Source organism: Ciconia boyciana, chromosome 12 (genome assembly GCF_034638445.1).
Source record: "Ciconia boyciana chromosome 12, ASM3463844v1, whole genome shotgun sequence".
Classification (NCBI taxonomy): domain Eukaryota; kingdom Metazoa; phylum Chordata; class Aves; order Ciconiiformes; family Ciconiidae; genus Ciconia; species Ciconia boyciana.
Window position 1 is genome coordinate 23859299 of NC_132945.1, and position 14241 is coordinate 23873539.

At 59.9% G+C, this 14241-nt stretch overlaps 1 protein-coding gene across 2 annotated transcripts; it reads right to left on the bottom strand.

The window, feature by feature from the left end:
• Window positions 1-344: 344 nt before the first annotated feature.
• SPRY3 (sprouty RTK signaling antagonist 3) lies at window positions 345-12138 on the bottom strand. 2 transcript variants are annotated; one of them, XM_072877185.1, is made up of 2 exons: window positions 11999-12138; window positions 345-7804 (listed from the first exon to the last, which is right to left on the bottom strand). In XM_072877185.1, exon 2 carries the CDS (start codon window positions 7755-7757, stop codon window positions 6837-6839), a length of 921 nt encoding a protein of 306 aa, XP_072733286.1. In that variant the 5' UTR covers window positions 7758-7804; window positions 11999-12138; the 3' UTR covers window positions 345-6836. The 2 variants fall into 2 exon arrangements, with proteins under 2 accessions (XP_072733286.1, XP_072733287.1); XM_072877186.1 differs by lacking the exon at window positions 11999-12138 and adding an exon at window positions 11579-11717.
• Between the last annotated feature and the right edge of the window lie 2103 nt (window positions 12139-14241).

Below are 14241 nucleotides of genomic sequence, written 5' to 3' on the forward strand. Positions count from 1 at the left end.
TCTCAGGGATTTCTTACCTCAGTCCCTCCCTATTTGCTCCTGCCCTTTGCTACAGGAGCCTACCCTTCCTCAAGGATCTGGGACAGTCGCAGCAGGGAAGCACGCACTGAGATTTTTGAGGTTTTCTTGAAACATCAGGAGAGGGCTACCAGAGGAGATCTCGTGGAGTTAAAAATGATCCCCCAGCACTCAGCCCATGCCAGCGCAAGCCCAGCCGCCCAGCACCCCGCAGCCAGTAAAAGCCCTGCCGAAGCAGGAGTCTGAGTCATGCCCCAGCCATCACGAAGACAAGAATGAGACCACATTCAAAATTAATATATATTTTTATTGAATAGTTGCTCTAAGTGGGCTTGTGAAGCCACCCATAGAATTACTTCTTTCATCTCAGCAGTGGTTCAGTAACAGTTATTAGCTTTGCAAGAGAAGAAAACCGAACAGAAGAGGGTGCATTAAAATAAATAGGTTATTTTTTTTTCTTATCTTTAAAATAAACTTTTCAAATAAATACTTTGGTTTTTTTTAATTTTTTTTTCCCTTAAAAGGTACAAGAGTATTGTCAAAAAACAGCCATCAGGTTATAAACATATATTATACCTTATAGAAAGGAACCCAAATAAAGACAGCCGGGGGAGGGATCTCTTTATACACTGTACAGAATGCCTTTGTACCAGTTAAATGGAGAATTAGAGGCTTCAGTTCTTGGTATGAGACTCTCCTTTGAAGCCAAGGATGATCCGTCTTCCAAGGAGAACTTTGTGCTGAGGACACCTGGGGAGGCAGGAGGCTGCACAGCCGCTGCCCGTCCGCAGAGCATCGCAAAGGCCGGAGGGAATGGCTGGGAAAGGGTGGGCAGAGGGGAGAGGGAGGGGAAGGGGGGAAGGGGGTCCGGTGGGGCAGAGCGGCAGCACGGGCAAGGCGGGGACCGGCCGTGCCAGCTCCAGGATGACCACACACCTCGGCTGATGTTGCCGTTGGGACAGAGGGTGGGAGAAACCTCCTCTCCCAATGCCCAGGCCAGCTCACCAGGGTGGGTTTGGTCCTGCTCATGCCGAAGCCCTTCGGGGTGCTGCAGGAAGGTGCGGCAGGAGAGAGACCCAGCGAGAGACCTCGCACTGCTTCCCCTCGCCCGGCACTCGCACATTCGCTCTGCCCCACGGAGGTGTGTAATCGCTTCCCCTCCATCCGACGTCCCTCCTGCCTGCAGTCCCCCGGCAAGGGGACCGTTCAGCCGCCCTGCCTTATGCCCTCAGGGGATTCTTCTGCAACATCACCCCAAGCAGGACAACAGATCTCACCTGCGCGAGCTCCCAACCTGCGCTCTGGGAGAAAGAGTTTGCAAGAGATGCTGCAGGCTGAGCCCAAAGAGATCACAGCTCTGGTTTGGCCCCCGTGGACCAGGTGCCGACCAGCAGCCTCCAGCTGCTGCAAGCATCCCACAGGTCTGGGCTCCACGGGCTCCTTGAAGGACACAAGCCAGAACTGGATCCTATTAAAGACCAAGAATGGGCTTTGGGGTGGGTGGTACATCCCTTATCTACTTTCCTCACATGCTGATCACAAAAAGTTAGACCTTCCAATATCTGAAGACCTCCCAGCTTTCTCCAGCCTCGAAATACCCAAGGGCCAGAGACAGAGAGCAAACTAACAAAGCGGGTGCTGGAAACAGCAAGTTTGGGGCATGGCGTGCTCCTTCCCCGTGCAGTCCAGTCGTGCAAACCTTGCAGCAGCTCCTCTCACCCCTCCGCTCATCCCTCTTTATTGCACTAAAGCAGCCGTTCGTAAACTGTTATTCTGTGCTTTGGCATCGTTTGGTCGATGACACTTGCCCACCAGTCTTTGGGTTCACACGTGGGGATCGGGGAGAGGGAACTCAATGGGATTTTATGGGAATCTGAGAGTAGAGTCCCAAAGAGCTTCCCCCCTATTTTTCGAGGTACTTGGCTGGCACGGATATTTCTCAGGGATGGGTGGACATCACCCCAAGGACCACTTCCGCCCTTCCACCAGGAGGTTTGGGGGAGCTGGGATGGAAGGGAGATTCCACCTCGGTCCCCAGCGACCCCTCCTCACCAGTGCTGGGGCTGATCACACGTTTGCCAGTAGGGAAGGAGGGGAGCGGGACCAAGGGAAGCCTTGGAGAAAGCAAGCACCAGCAGAAGCTCTTGTGTGGATGGAACTTTGGAGATCTGGGTGGGAAGAGGAGACTCCTGCATGGGGAGCAGAGCAGGGGGAGCTCAGGTCCTGCTCAGTAGCTCCTGCCTCCTGCTCCTTTGGCACCTGCGTCTCTCTTTCCTTGACTAAATCTGCCCTACAGCCCTGCACGTTTCCTGGCAAAGGAGCCCACAACCGCTAGAGACACACAACACAGAGAAATGTTCCCTCGCAAAGCGGATCCATCCTTGTCAAATCGCGGAAAACAGAGGATTCAACATGTGACTCTCCCATAAGAAAACCAAAAAAGACACGTCAGGACAGAGAGAAACCCAAACTGCCAGGACAAGCAGCTGCAAATAAACATCTGGAGCAGATGTTATCTGACTCATTACAGGGTGGGGCAGGAAAGGGGCTCACAACCCCAACCAAAATTGGAGTCCTCTCTGCAGGGAGACCAAACTATCTGGCAGCTGGAGATGTGGAGGGAGCAGGATGGATCTGGTCTGAAGATGTTAGGAAAAGCACAGGAAAAAACACAATCAGAGGCTGGCTACCCACAGCCTTCCTGCCACCAGCTGAGCTCCATGAACCAGAGCTGGCCTCCTTGGAGAGCTTTTGGCAAATCCCAACCTGTCCTTTCTGCTGAGAGGAAGGAACGGGAGCTCACTGAGTCCCCTCCAGATGGACTGGGAAGCAGTAACCCCACGTGAAGCCACCTGCCCCTACGAGCAGGGTAGGGGCCAACCGCTCTAAACTTCTCTAGCCCATGCAACTGCAAGGCCTGGATGCGGCTTTGCATTTTACTCTCAACACAGTCAAACTAAAGCCCTGCGCTGGTCGGGCAGCCCTCAGTGCCCATCCGGGGTTCTCCTCCTCTCCAATTCCCTTCTACATGTCCCATATTTCATAAACTATATCCCGCAGGTTTGTCATTTCTTGGAGACGAGACATTCAAGAGACCTGGCCGGACTCCTCAGCCCTGCGCCCAGGCTATGGCACAATTCCCCGGTAGAAATGGGACTTCCGCACTGACCCAGAAAAAGCCCATTAGGTAGAAGGCTACTGGCAGGCGTCCTGGCCTCCTACCAATTACTGAAGGTAAGTATGCTGCAATAGTAGTGCAGGGCTCCGCCTCGCCGTGCGAGTGCCAAGCAAAACTGGCTCTGGGGAGCTGGTATGTGGACAGCCATCTTCTCATCCTACAGCTCCAGCACCTGGGGGAGGTCACCTCGTGCTTGCATGACTTCGGAGGCCGTGAAAATGATGAAGCTTCACATGTTGAGTCATTCCACCATCAGGAGAGGAAGCAATGAATTGCAAAGATACAGAGGTGGTAACTAAATTTACAAGTAGGATCCATTTAAAAAGGAGGAGGAAAAAAAATCAAAGTAGAGCAAGTTGGAAAATTCTGTTCATTAGTTTTCTTTTAAAAGTTTCAATGAACTGTTTCACATTATCATTCAAGTGAGACAGTTCCTCAGATCCTCAGTGAAAAAGGGACCTTTTTTCCCTAAAAAAGTTTTACAGTTTTTAGGAAGAAGAAGTTTCATCAGCACCAATAGAAAAGTGAACCGAGCGTTCAAAAGGAAGGGTGCTTCTTGGTGGAAGTCTCTCCCCCAAACATCGCTTGGAATCATAGAATCGTTTAGGTTGGAAAAGACCTTTAAGATCATCGAGTCCAACCGTAAACCTAACACTGCCCAGCCCACCACTACACCATGTCCCTGAGCACCACATCTACACGGCTTTTAAACACCTCCAGGGATGGCGACTCCACCACTGCCCTGGGCAGCCTGTTCCAGTGCTGGACAACCCTTTCGGTGAAGACATTGTTCCTAATATCCAACCTAAACCTCCCCTGGTGCAACTTGAGGCCATTTCCTCTCGTCCTATCACTTGTTACCTGGGAGAAGAGACCGACCCCACCTCTCTCCAGCCTCCTTTCAGGCAGTTGCAGAGAGCGATGAGGTCTCCCCTCAGCCTCCTTTTCTCCAGGCTGAACAACCCCAGTTCCTCAGCCGCTCCCCATCAGCCTTGTGCTCCAGACCCTTCCCCAGCTCCGTTACCCTTCTCTGGAAGTAGGGAGCCAAGCAATTAATTGGCATATAGATAAATAAGTTTGCAATATATTTTATAACTGCTGCCACAGAGACATGGACTGATCTTATGGGGGTACACACACCTACAGGGCATCCTCTGAGAAGGTCATTGCCTTAAAACCCAAACGATTTCAGAGTCCAGGGCTGGCCCCAGAGGACGTGCAAACTGCACAGGCGTGGCCCTCTCCCTTCTTAACGCCAGGAGATCCTCACTGTAACCCAGAGCATCATCCTGAATTCCCCACAGCTTATGGAAGTGGGCTCCCCGTCTTTGGCCAGAGGAAGCATCTTTCAACATCCCCCCTCAGGCTGTAGGTGAAATCAGGGTGAGGATCTCGGTCATGTCCGTAACATACCCCAGGCACAAAGTTCACACCAGGGATGGGATTCATCTTCCCTGCCACAGGGAATCGCGAGTTCAATGTTTGGGTCCCATTTGGGTCAAGGGAAACAGGCGCTGCCAGAACATAATTTAATGAATAATGTTTTCAGGCGGGATGAATCACTCTCTGGAACCGCTTTTCTCTGCAACAGAGGGAGCTTGGATCAGCCGCGATCTTTAGATAGCAAATGTACGGCAAGAGGAATCCCATCGTGAGAGCCTACCTCCTGCCTCACCCCACAGCCAGCACTAAATCTTACCCTCTCTCTGCAAAGCAGACCCCCCCCAGGACGATCTGTAAACCTCCCTTTCCCCCTCTCCCGACTACCTAGGAACTAAAGGTCTAGGATTAGCAATAAACAGACTGGGAAATCATCTTCCAGCATGTGCAAGTGTACCAGGAAGCCAAACCTTGCATCTGGCACCGTTCACAGCAGTATCATGAATATTATTAGTAATAGACCTAGCCATCCTAACGTTATATTTATATATACAAAAATAGATCCACAGAACTCTACGTAAAGAGGTGGCTGAGGGAAGGCGACGGGTGAGCCCTGGATGGCAGGGTCTTGGAGGAAGCCAAGGGACACGTTGCATATATTTCTGCAGGGGAACCATTCGCTTCCCTCTGCACTCACACACCTCGGAGGAGGGACAGGCAGGCAGAGCCGAGCACCGGGACATCGTCCCGGCTCCAAACTCCCCCGACCGATCGGCCGATGTCAGCGGGGTCACAGCTGAGAGCTGGCGCCGCGCGCGTTTGCAAGCGGAGATGGGGCTGAGTCCAGGACCAGGAGGAGCTCCCCCCAACCGCAGTGATGGGTTGGGCTTATTATCATCACAGCAAGTAAACCATGAAGCACTGACCCCGATTCAGGTTTCCTTCTGGCCTGCAGATGGCCCAGCCCCAGGGCTTGGTTCAGACCCATCTCCAGTTTGCCGCAGGCAGCCGCCATTGCAGAATACCCTCAGCAGCGCCAGCAGGGTTTGCCTGCCGGCGTGACGCTGGTGTTGGTGTGACACGCCGGTGGGCCAAGGAAAGCGAGGTGAGGACTCAAAGGCAACTTCTGCAGGGAGGGAAGGTCAGGCTCCCGTCTTTTGACACCCCCTTCTGCTCTCTGTTTCCGTCCAGCCGAAAGCAGGAGGTGCAGAAGTCCCCGCGGAGGAGTCCCCCCGGACTGGTGCTAACTGACAGGGAGAGCAGTGCGGGTGGCAGCTGTTGACAGTTGGGTTTGGGGTATTTTTCTTAAAGTGAATTCAGTGCTGGTGGAAGGTACCAGATCGGGGCCCTCGGGGCTCGAGCACGGAGCCGGTGCCCGTGGCATCTGCTCGGTGGTGGGATGGAGCTGGGCGGCAGCTCCCACCCCATCAGGGTTTGCGCTCTGGAGGCAGCCCTTCAAGGCATTGAGAAATGAATGGCAATTTCAAACCAGCTTCTTGTTCTCAGCCAAATCCCAGAGGGGACCTTTCCCTCACTGCAGTCGGGCAGAAGTGAGTGGGCTGGGCTGCCTCCAATAGCTCCTTCCCCTGCCAGAAGGTTTCTAAAGCTTCCCACACCTTCCCTTCCTCTTTGAGACAGAAAAATACGATGCCACCTCATTTTGAAGCTCGCTTGCTTCTCCCAGCCCCAGCCACTGCCACCGGTGGGACCCCACGGCACCCCAGCCCCTTGGGGAAAGTGGACCTACGGCCACATGAGAGGAGAGAGGCCACCCACGAAAAGTGCTGGAGAGACATAAAGAGAGAGAGAAGGAGGTCCGGCTCCCGAAGGAGTCTTGCACAGGAGATGCTTTGACCTGCCTCTTCCCCTCATCGGGAAGGACCACACCATGGGGCAGCGGCAGCTGCTAAAACCCTCTGCGAGCAGAGTCCCGAGGACCCCCCGGGTCACCCTTCCCAGCGGGGCACGGCCAGCTCTCTCTGCCTCTCCTGGTCCCTCACTCGCGTGTGCAAAACCACCATGTCCCACCAGCTCAGCGCCAGCTCCCCCGGCCGCCCAGCCGCCTTCGTGCTCCCAGAGGCTGGGGGACCCCCAGTTCACCCGTCTCATTCCCGGGAGGTGACGGTGGGTAGGGGGGAACGCTGCAGAGAGGAGGGAGCCGAAGGAAGAGGGGGACGGAGGGGAGAGGAGGAGGAGGAGGAGGAGAAGGAGAAGGAGGAGGAAGAAGAGGAGTAAAGCCTGCTTCTCCTCCCCGGGAGGGTCATACCGGCTTATCCAGCGTCTTGGGGAAAGGCGTGCCGCTGGAGGAGGAGATCTTTCTGCAGACCGTATTGGTGTGGCTCTGGCAGCGGCAGCCGGGTCGTTTCAGGCCGTCATAACCCCGCTGGCAAAGTTTGAGGCACCCCAGGGTAGGAAAGTAGCAGCAGAGGCAGGGCATGAGGAGAGAGAGGAAGCTCATGGCAGCCCAGCGGGCACAGCAGGACCCCGGCCCGCAGGAGCAGGGGTCGTCGGCGCAGGTGTCCTCGTCGTCCGTGGAGCAGTGGTAGAAGAGACCCTTGACGCAGCAGAGGCAAGTCCCGTAGTCGAGGAGGCTCTCGGGGGAGCAGAGGCAGCGCTGGTTGCAGAGCCAGCAGGAGGGCAGGCTGCGGGCGGCCGTGCAGCGGGCACACTTGCATCGCCCGCACTCCTCGCAGATGAAGAGGTGGCCGGTGTGGAGGCTGGGCTTCTCCGCCACCCCCTTCAGCGGCGACTCCTCCGGTTTCAGCTCGCCAGCCTGGGGCTGCGTCCGGACGAGGGAGTGCCCGGAGTGGGAGGGCGTGAGGCTGCTCAGGAGGCGCTGGTCTGAGGCGGTGGTGCTTTGGGAGACGGAGCTGGCCGTGCTGGAATGGCTCATGTGTTGCTGCAAAGGTGGCATCTGGTGCTGTTGGCTGTGGCTGCGGTGCAGGTCCTGGAAGGTGGAAGACACCAGGCGGTCCTGGGACCACTCTTGCTTGTGTGGTGGTTGGGACAGGGATGGGTTGGAGCGGGCTTGCTGGAAGCAGACAGCCGGTCTCTCCACGTAGTTGTTGCTGGCACGGATGGAGCGGATTTGGTCAATGGACAGGACCTGCTGGAAGTCCTCAGCGGGTGGGTCCATCGTCTCGTCACAGCTGAATTCAGCCACACTGGAAGAGAGCTGCATTTCCAGGAACGAGGAGACCCTGCGGCATCAGGGCACATCTAAAAATCCTAAAGGATGGGGCAGGAAGACAGAGAAAACGTTTGTGTTACGTTCTATAGCGGATCCATCCGTACAAACCAGGAAGCAAAGACTGGCTGCAGAACTCCCTAATGAAGTTATTTCCAACAACCAGACTGAAAGTACTTCTGTGCCTGGGGAGACTTAGGCTGGACGTGGCCAAAAGGCAAGAGCCGTAAGCTCTGTCCCTTGTAACAGGTGGGCACAGCATCTCCCCGTGCTTTTGAGCTTTTCGTGTCCTTCCAGAGGACTTCCCACCCCTTGCCAGCACTGACGGACCCCGTCTGCCCTCCCTCTCCTTCCCCAGGGGAAAGTGCTGGCCCTCTCTAGGGGAGGGGAAACTTGAAGCTGTGACTTATCCAGAGCCAGTGACAAAACTGGGAACGGCACCTCCTCCAGAGCAGGAGACTCTGTTTTGGGGCTTCCCAGCACACCCCGAGCAGCCTCCCGGTGCCATACCCTGTACGCAGCAGGGGTACGGGGATGGAGGGGATCTGAACACATTTAATTTCAGGCAGCATCAGCAACAAATTGCAACTAATGAGACACACACTTGGCCAGGGACGGGCCAAGCCCACAGACTCCCTGAGTCCTGGCAGTTCCCAATGCAGCATCCCGTTTTCCCATGCACAACCCAGCGACAGCCCAGGAACCAATCCACCCCCGTCACGAACACTGAGAAGGGCAGGTTTCTCTTTAACCCCGGCACAAACACGGGGAGAAGCAGGGAAAGCAGACTTTGCAGCAGGCAAGCCCCGTCTTGCTCCTCGCACCGAGGCTGCCATGCTGTTTGCTGTTGTTTTCAGGAAACGGCACTTCCCGAGTCGGCAGCGCTGGCAGCAGCGCCGGCTTTATCCAGAGGGAAGGACAGGACCATCCGAGGGCTGTGGGCTGGGCAGGGAGGACTCCCCTGCCCCACAACTCCCCTCCCCGGCAGGTTTGACCTCATGGCATCAGCACCATCGCCAAAGCGTCGGGCTGCCAGACCTTGCTGCTGGCGTCTGGGTGAAACCTCTGCGGGGCTGGGCGAGGAGAGGGGGCAGGCAGGAGTGGGTCTGCAACGGAGCCAGGTCTTGGCCCTTAGGAGGGAGGGAGGGAGAAACGTCCCACTTCTGCTGCCTGCAAAACGGAGCTGCCCAGGAGCGCGCAGAGGACGGAAGCCATTCGTTGCATGCCAGACCCCAGCGAAAAGCTTTTCCCCAGCACTTCCAGCCCAGATTTCAATATCAGATACGTGCTTTCCGTGCACAGCCAACTTCCCTGGGACAAAGCCATTCTCCTCGGGCAGATCAAATGAGCGATCCCTCAGTGACACAGATATTGTCACGGTGCCCAGGCCCGCAGGAAGACTCTGTTTCAATAGGAAGCTCCCCGCCGGCCTTGCACATGGTCAGCAGCCCAGGCGGCCGGCGGCGGCGGAGGCTTTCAAGTAGGTGAGGGGCCACAGGTAGAATCTGCTCATGCAGCAGAGAGAGGCAGAGGGAAGATTGATTTTCATTAGCTAGGCTGACCTTGAAGAGCAGGGAAAAGCAAAGGCAACTTACTTTGACTGTTCAAGCAAGATCTGGTCTCTCCCATCCCCCTCCCCGGAAAGAAAAGGCCACCGATCTGCTTAGATTTGGGTTTTTCCTGCACATGGAGCCCACCTGCCTCCCCCTCCATGCAATCTCCACCGAGATGCTCACCCCATCCAGGGAGACGCGGACAGTGAATGAGTCGCTCTCCCAGGACACCCACAATTGATTTGGATACGGATTTGTTTAACAGAAATATCAAGGTGAATTAGGAGGGCACGGCTGACCCAGGGAAGGTTTTTCGAGCACGCTGCCAGGATGAGAACGGGCCACAGAGGCAAAACACCCTCTTGTGAGCTGCTACCTGCTGCCACTGGGCTCCTCACCTGGGAAGGTCTTCCTACAGCAAAGGCTGGTGACCTGAAGCCCCCTGGACCCCTGAAGAGATGTGACACATCTCAGCCCGCAGCTAGGGACCATGCAGAAGGGAGCAGAGAGCAGCCTCAGTGGGTTCCCACGTCCCTCATGACCCAGATTGCACCTTGGGGTGGGATCGTTCAGGGGACGATGCTGATTTACACCCGGGGAGGAGCTGCTCACATCTGGGTGCCCATCCCCTCTAACCTGTGCGCTGGGATTTGGCAGTACTTGGGCGTTAGGGCTCAGCCAGCAAGACTCCCGTGAGGTTCCCGTGTGGGGCTTGAACCAAGGTGTGACCCAAAAGGGAGAGACGGAGGCAGCGGAGGGTCCCGCTGCGATGGAGGCAGCGGGACGGGGAGATAAAGAGCAGCCAAAGGGCAGACCCAGTACAGCTGCACCCAATCCTCTCTGCAAGACCTGGAGCTCAGGAGACACAAGGAGACCCGTGAGCCGTGCTTAGGCAGGAGGAGATGCACAGGGGACGCTGCGAGGAGGAACAGAGCCCTGGGGACAGCAGGCAGAGAGAGGAGCTGGCAATCGGGCCACGCAGCGCGTTGCAACGTGGACACTCAGGATCTGGGTCCAGGGCTTGAACACAGCATCCCAGGCAAGACAGGTCCTGGGAGGACCCCCAGCACTGAACCGGGGCCTGGGCGCTCCTGGACCTACGGTCCCCAGGCGTAGGGGTTAGACGTGGACGCAGACTTGGGGGCCGGGGGGAGGCAAAGGTCCCTCTGGGACCCAAGGGGACGTGAGCCAGAGGACCCGTGGGTCCTCCAGTCCGGCGGGATGGGGGAAAGAGGGACCGAACGACCGGAGCTGGGACCCCGCTCCTGCCCACCCCCGCCGGGGGAGCCCAGTGCCCCCCACTCGCTGCCAGCCCTCCCTGCTCCAGCCCGATCCCGGGGCTGCGACCAGTCCATATCCCGGCCGCCGCCGGTCCCGCCGTCCCCCAGGCACTGCTGCACCCCTCTCCCTGCCTACCTGCCCGTCTGGGGGGGCGCGGGCAGCGTGTCCCCGGCCTCCTCCTCCTCCTCCTCCTCCTCACACCCTGCCTGCGAGGCAGGCATGCCAGCCCCGGAAACCGGGCGAGCTTTACGGCCGCCAGCAGCCCCAAACATATAAAGTTCGTGTGATAATGGGCCAGAGGAGGGATCGTAAAAGCCAATGATTTACAGGCTGGAGGTGGCTGCGAGCCGGGGACGAGCGGCACAGGGCGCCCAGGTGGGAGAAGAGGGCTTTTCCCTCCGGAGGGACCCCCTCTCCCTGGCCCGGGTGCTGCGGGGCGGAGCGGGGCGGTGGCGGGAGGCTGATCCCCCAGCCCCGCTCGGCACGCAGCCCACGCGCGGCCCGGCTCCGGGCTGCAGCCCCCGCGCGCAGCCCCGCCGTGTGCTGGCTCCCCCAGCCCCCCGTGCAACGCGGCCCACGCGAGGCTCGGAGCCGGCGTCGGCCCCGCAGCCCCCCGCCCCACCGCGCGCACAGCCCACGCGCGCCGGGACCCGCCGAGCACCGCCGCGCGCGCCGCCCGTCCGCGCTCAGGACGCCCCAGCCCCGCGGTGCGCGCAGCCCCCGCGACTCTGGCCCGCGCGCGGCCCCGGCCCCGCCGCGCCCGCCCCACGCGCGCGCGCCCCGGGCCCCGGCTGCACCGCACGCTCACAGCCCCGCGCGGCCGCGGACCCCGCCCCCGCGGCACGCGCTGCCCACGCGCGTCTCCACCCTCCGCGCCGGGCCCGCGGCGCCGGCCCGCGCAGCCCCCCCGTGCCCGGCCCCGCCGCGCGCAGCCCACGCGCGTCCCCTCCCCGTCCCGCAAGCCGCGCCGGGCGGACTCACCCCGCCGCCGCCGCCGCCGCCGCCGGTCCATCCGCCCGCGGAGCGCCGAGCCCGGCCGGGGCCAGCCCCGGGGCACCGGCCCGCCCGCAGCGGGGCTGCCTAGGGGCGGCCGGCGGCGGGCACGGGCGCGGGGCAGCGCCCGGCCGGCCGGCCCCGCAGGCGGGCCGCGCTCCGCGGCCCGGGGAGCGGGAGCGGGAGCGGGAGCGGGGCCGGGCCGCGCCGGCCGCGGGGGCGGCGAGGGGGAGCCCGGGAGGGCTGCCCGGCTCCGGCTTGGGAACGCAGGCTGGTCCCCGGCGCTGCTCGTGAATGGGGGCAGCGTGGAGGATGGGAGGGAGGGAGGGATTTAGCGCTGCCCGTTAGCATCTCTCTCTCCCTCTCTCTGCCGCTCGCCTTCCCGGAGCTGGAGCTCTTAATGCTTACCTAAGTGGCGTCATCCCGCCGCAACTGAATCGGCCCATTAGCGGTCCCCATAGAGCCCCGCGCATCCGCTCCCCAGATAATGACTGCAACGGAGCCGAGGGCAGCGCCGAGCCTGCGGGATGCAGCAGGCTCTATTTAAGCGCTTCCGTCTGCCCCGGGCTCCGCTTCCCCCCCCAACCCCCCCCTGCGCCCACCGGGACAGCCCGCCCTGGGGCCCCGCCGCCCCCCCCGGCCCCGTCGTCGTGGTGTGGTCGTCGTCGTCGTCCCCCCCCCGCCCCCCGGGGACGTCCGTGGTGGCCACGCTGCGGGCCCCGGCCGCAGGGCCCACGCTGCCTGGGCGTCGCGGGTATCGGCCGACCCCGGGCGCGCGGGATGGGTTCGCTTCAGCCGGACAGCGTGGGCAGGTTGCGGCGGGAGCGTGGCGGGTTTGGGTGCGAAGGGCCCCGGTATCGACTGTGGCGCTCCCTCCCCTCGGGCGAGTCGCTTGGTCCGTAAACCTCTGTGAAATGGGCGCAGTCGCCTTCTCCCCCTCACGCGCCCGGCCAGCTCCCCTCTTCCCGCGCACCTCAGGAGGCACCAAGAGGAGCCCAGGCGCCGGCCACCCCCGCTACTACCAAAAAGTCTGAATGAAAACCTGAATTAGCTCCTCTAACAGAAGCTCAGGGCAGAGAGGCTGGAAAGGGGCTTTTCCCCACCGAGACCCGCAGAGCCAGCCCACGCCCATCCCATTCTCCCAGAAACAAAAACCTCAGGGTCCAAACAGGACCCGGACCTTCTGCCCCAGACATGTCCCTGAGCCGCCGCGCGCTCCCTCCTTGCGCTGCTTTCTCTAAGGCAACAACCGCTGCTCGGGGGCACCGAGGAGCCTCGCGACGCCCCTCGGCCCCACTTCTAAATAAATTGGACCTGGTTTGACAGTCCCAAAGGCACAAGGCCTCTCCTTGATGACACTGGACATTGGCTATGGACCCCACCAGAGCTCCCGCCCTCACTTTATTCCTCTCAACGCTTCCAGCTTGGTCACCCATCCTTTCCGGTAGCGTTCGCCGGATGAGCGAAGCAACGTTACCAGCTCAGGGAGGGCTGAGAACCTGCCTCCAGGAAGTGAAGCTGAAGCCATCAAGCCCTCAACCATCCCAGCCAAGTCCCTAGCAGCATGGGAACCCGCCCCCCCGGGGCGGGCAGCTGCCCGAGGCTCGGCCGTGCGCTGCCGGTGTTCGCTGTCGATGGGCAGCGCAGGGTCTGGGTGCGTGAGAGCGGGCTGGGGGGAAAGGGGAGAGAAGGAGCCCGAATAAGGGTGACAAAACCAGCTCTGCCGCTTGGTGCCCTGACAGATGGGCATCAACCGGGCTGACGCCGCTGACCTCAGTGGCTCCCCAGCAAAAGCACGATGCCAGCAGAAGCACTGGAGTCCTCCCCAGCAGGGGCCAGTGACCCTACTCGCCCCGCGTGGTGCCCAGCTGAGCCTTTCCAGGCTCGTCTTTCGGCATTTCTAGGCTGAGCGGTTTCTCCGTCTCCATAGGATCCCACCAGAGCTGCTCCTCCAGGAGGAGTTTCTCCCAGAGGAACGAGTCCCCGACAGCATCCCTCAGCCTCGGCTACAGCTCGGAGCCTTAACACTGCATCTCTCTGCGCTCCCGCGAGCCCCTCTTCTTCGCCACATCGCTCTCAGCTCCGTCTGTAAAGGCTCAGAAAGGATCTGAGTTGCCCGGTTCCCGGCGACTGCCAGCCGGCTGTGAGCACCTGACTCCTAAAAGCACGTGTGATGTCCTCCCTTTCTCCCGGCCCAAATCTATCACTCCCACCTTGAGGTGCCGGTGATTCAGGCTTCCCTCCGCTGGCTCACAGCATCCCTAGCGCAGCCTGCGTCGTGCTCAGCCAGCGCTGCTTTATTCCTCACCCGCTGCCGAGGGAGGGCCAAAAAGGCATGAATGCAGAGATACCGAGACAAGTGGGAGGGTGGGAAGCGGAGGGAGAATAGCAGCCTCCTGGTGAGTTATTGACCGCAGCATCTCTGAAGAGGAGGGCTGGGAACCCGAACGCATTTGCAAAGCAGAAAAAGTTTAGAGCCACTCCCAAAGGAAGGGTCTGGGACAGAGCCTCCGGCAGGTCTTCGGAGGGTTTTTGGCTGTTGGAAGAGGGATGCGGTCCCCTGCACAGCCATGATATGAGCCGTGTCAGAGGAAGGTGGGACGCTGCGTTAGATTTCTGATAATCCCTCCCCGCGCGGGGTCTGCGGGAGC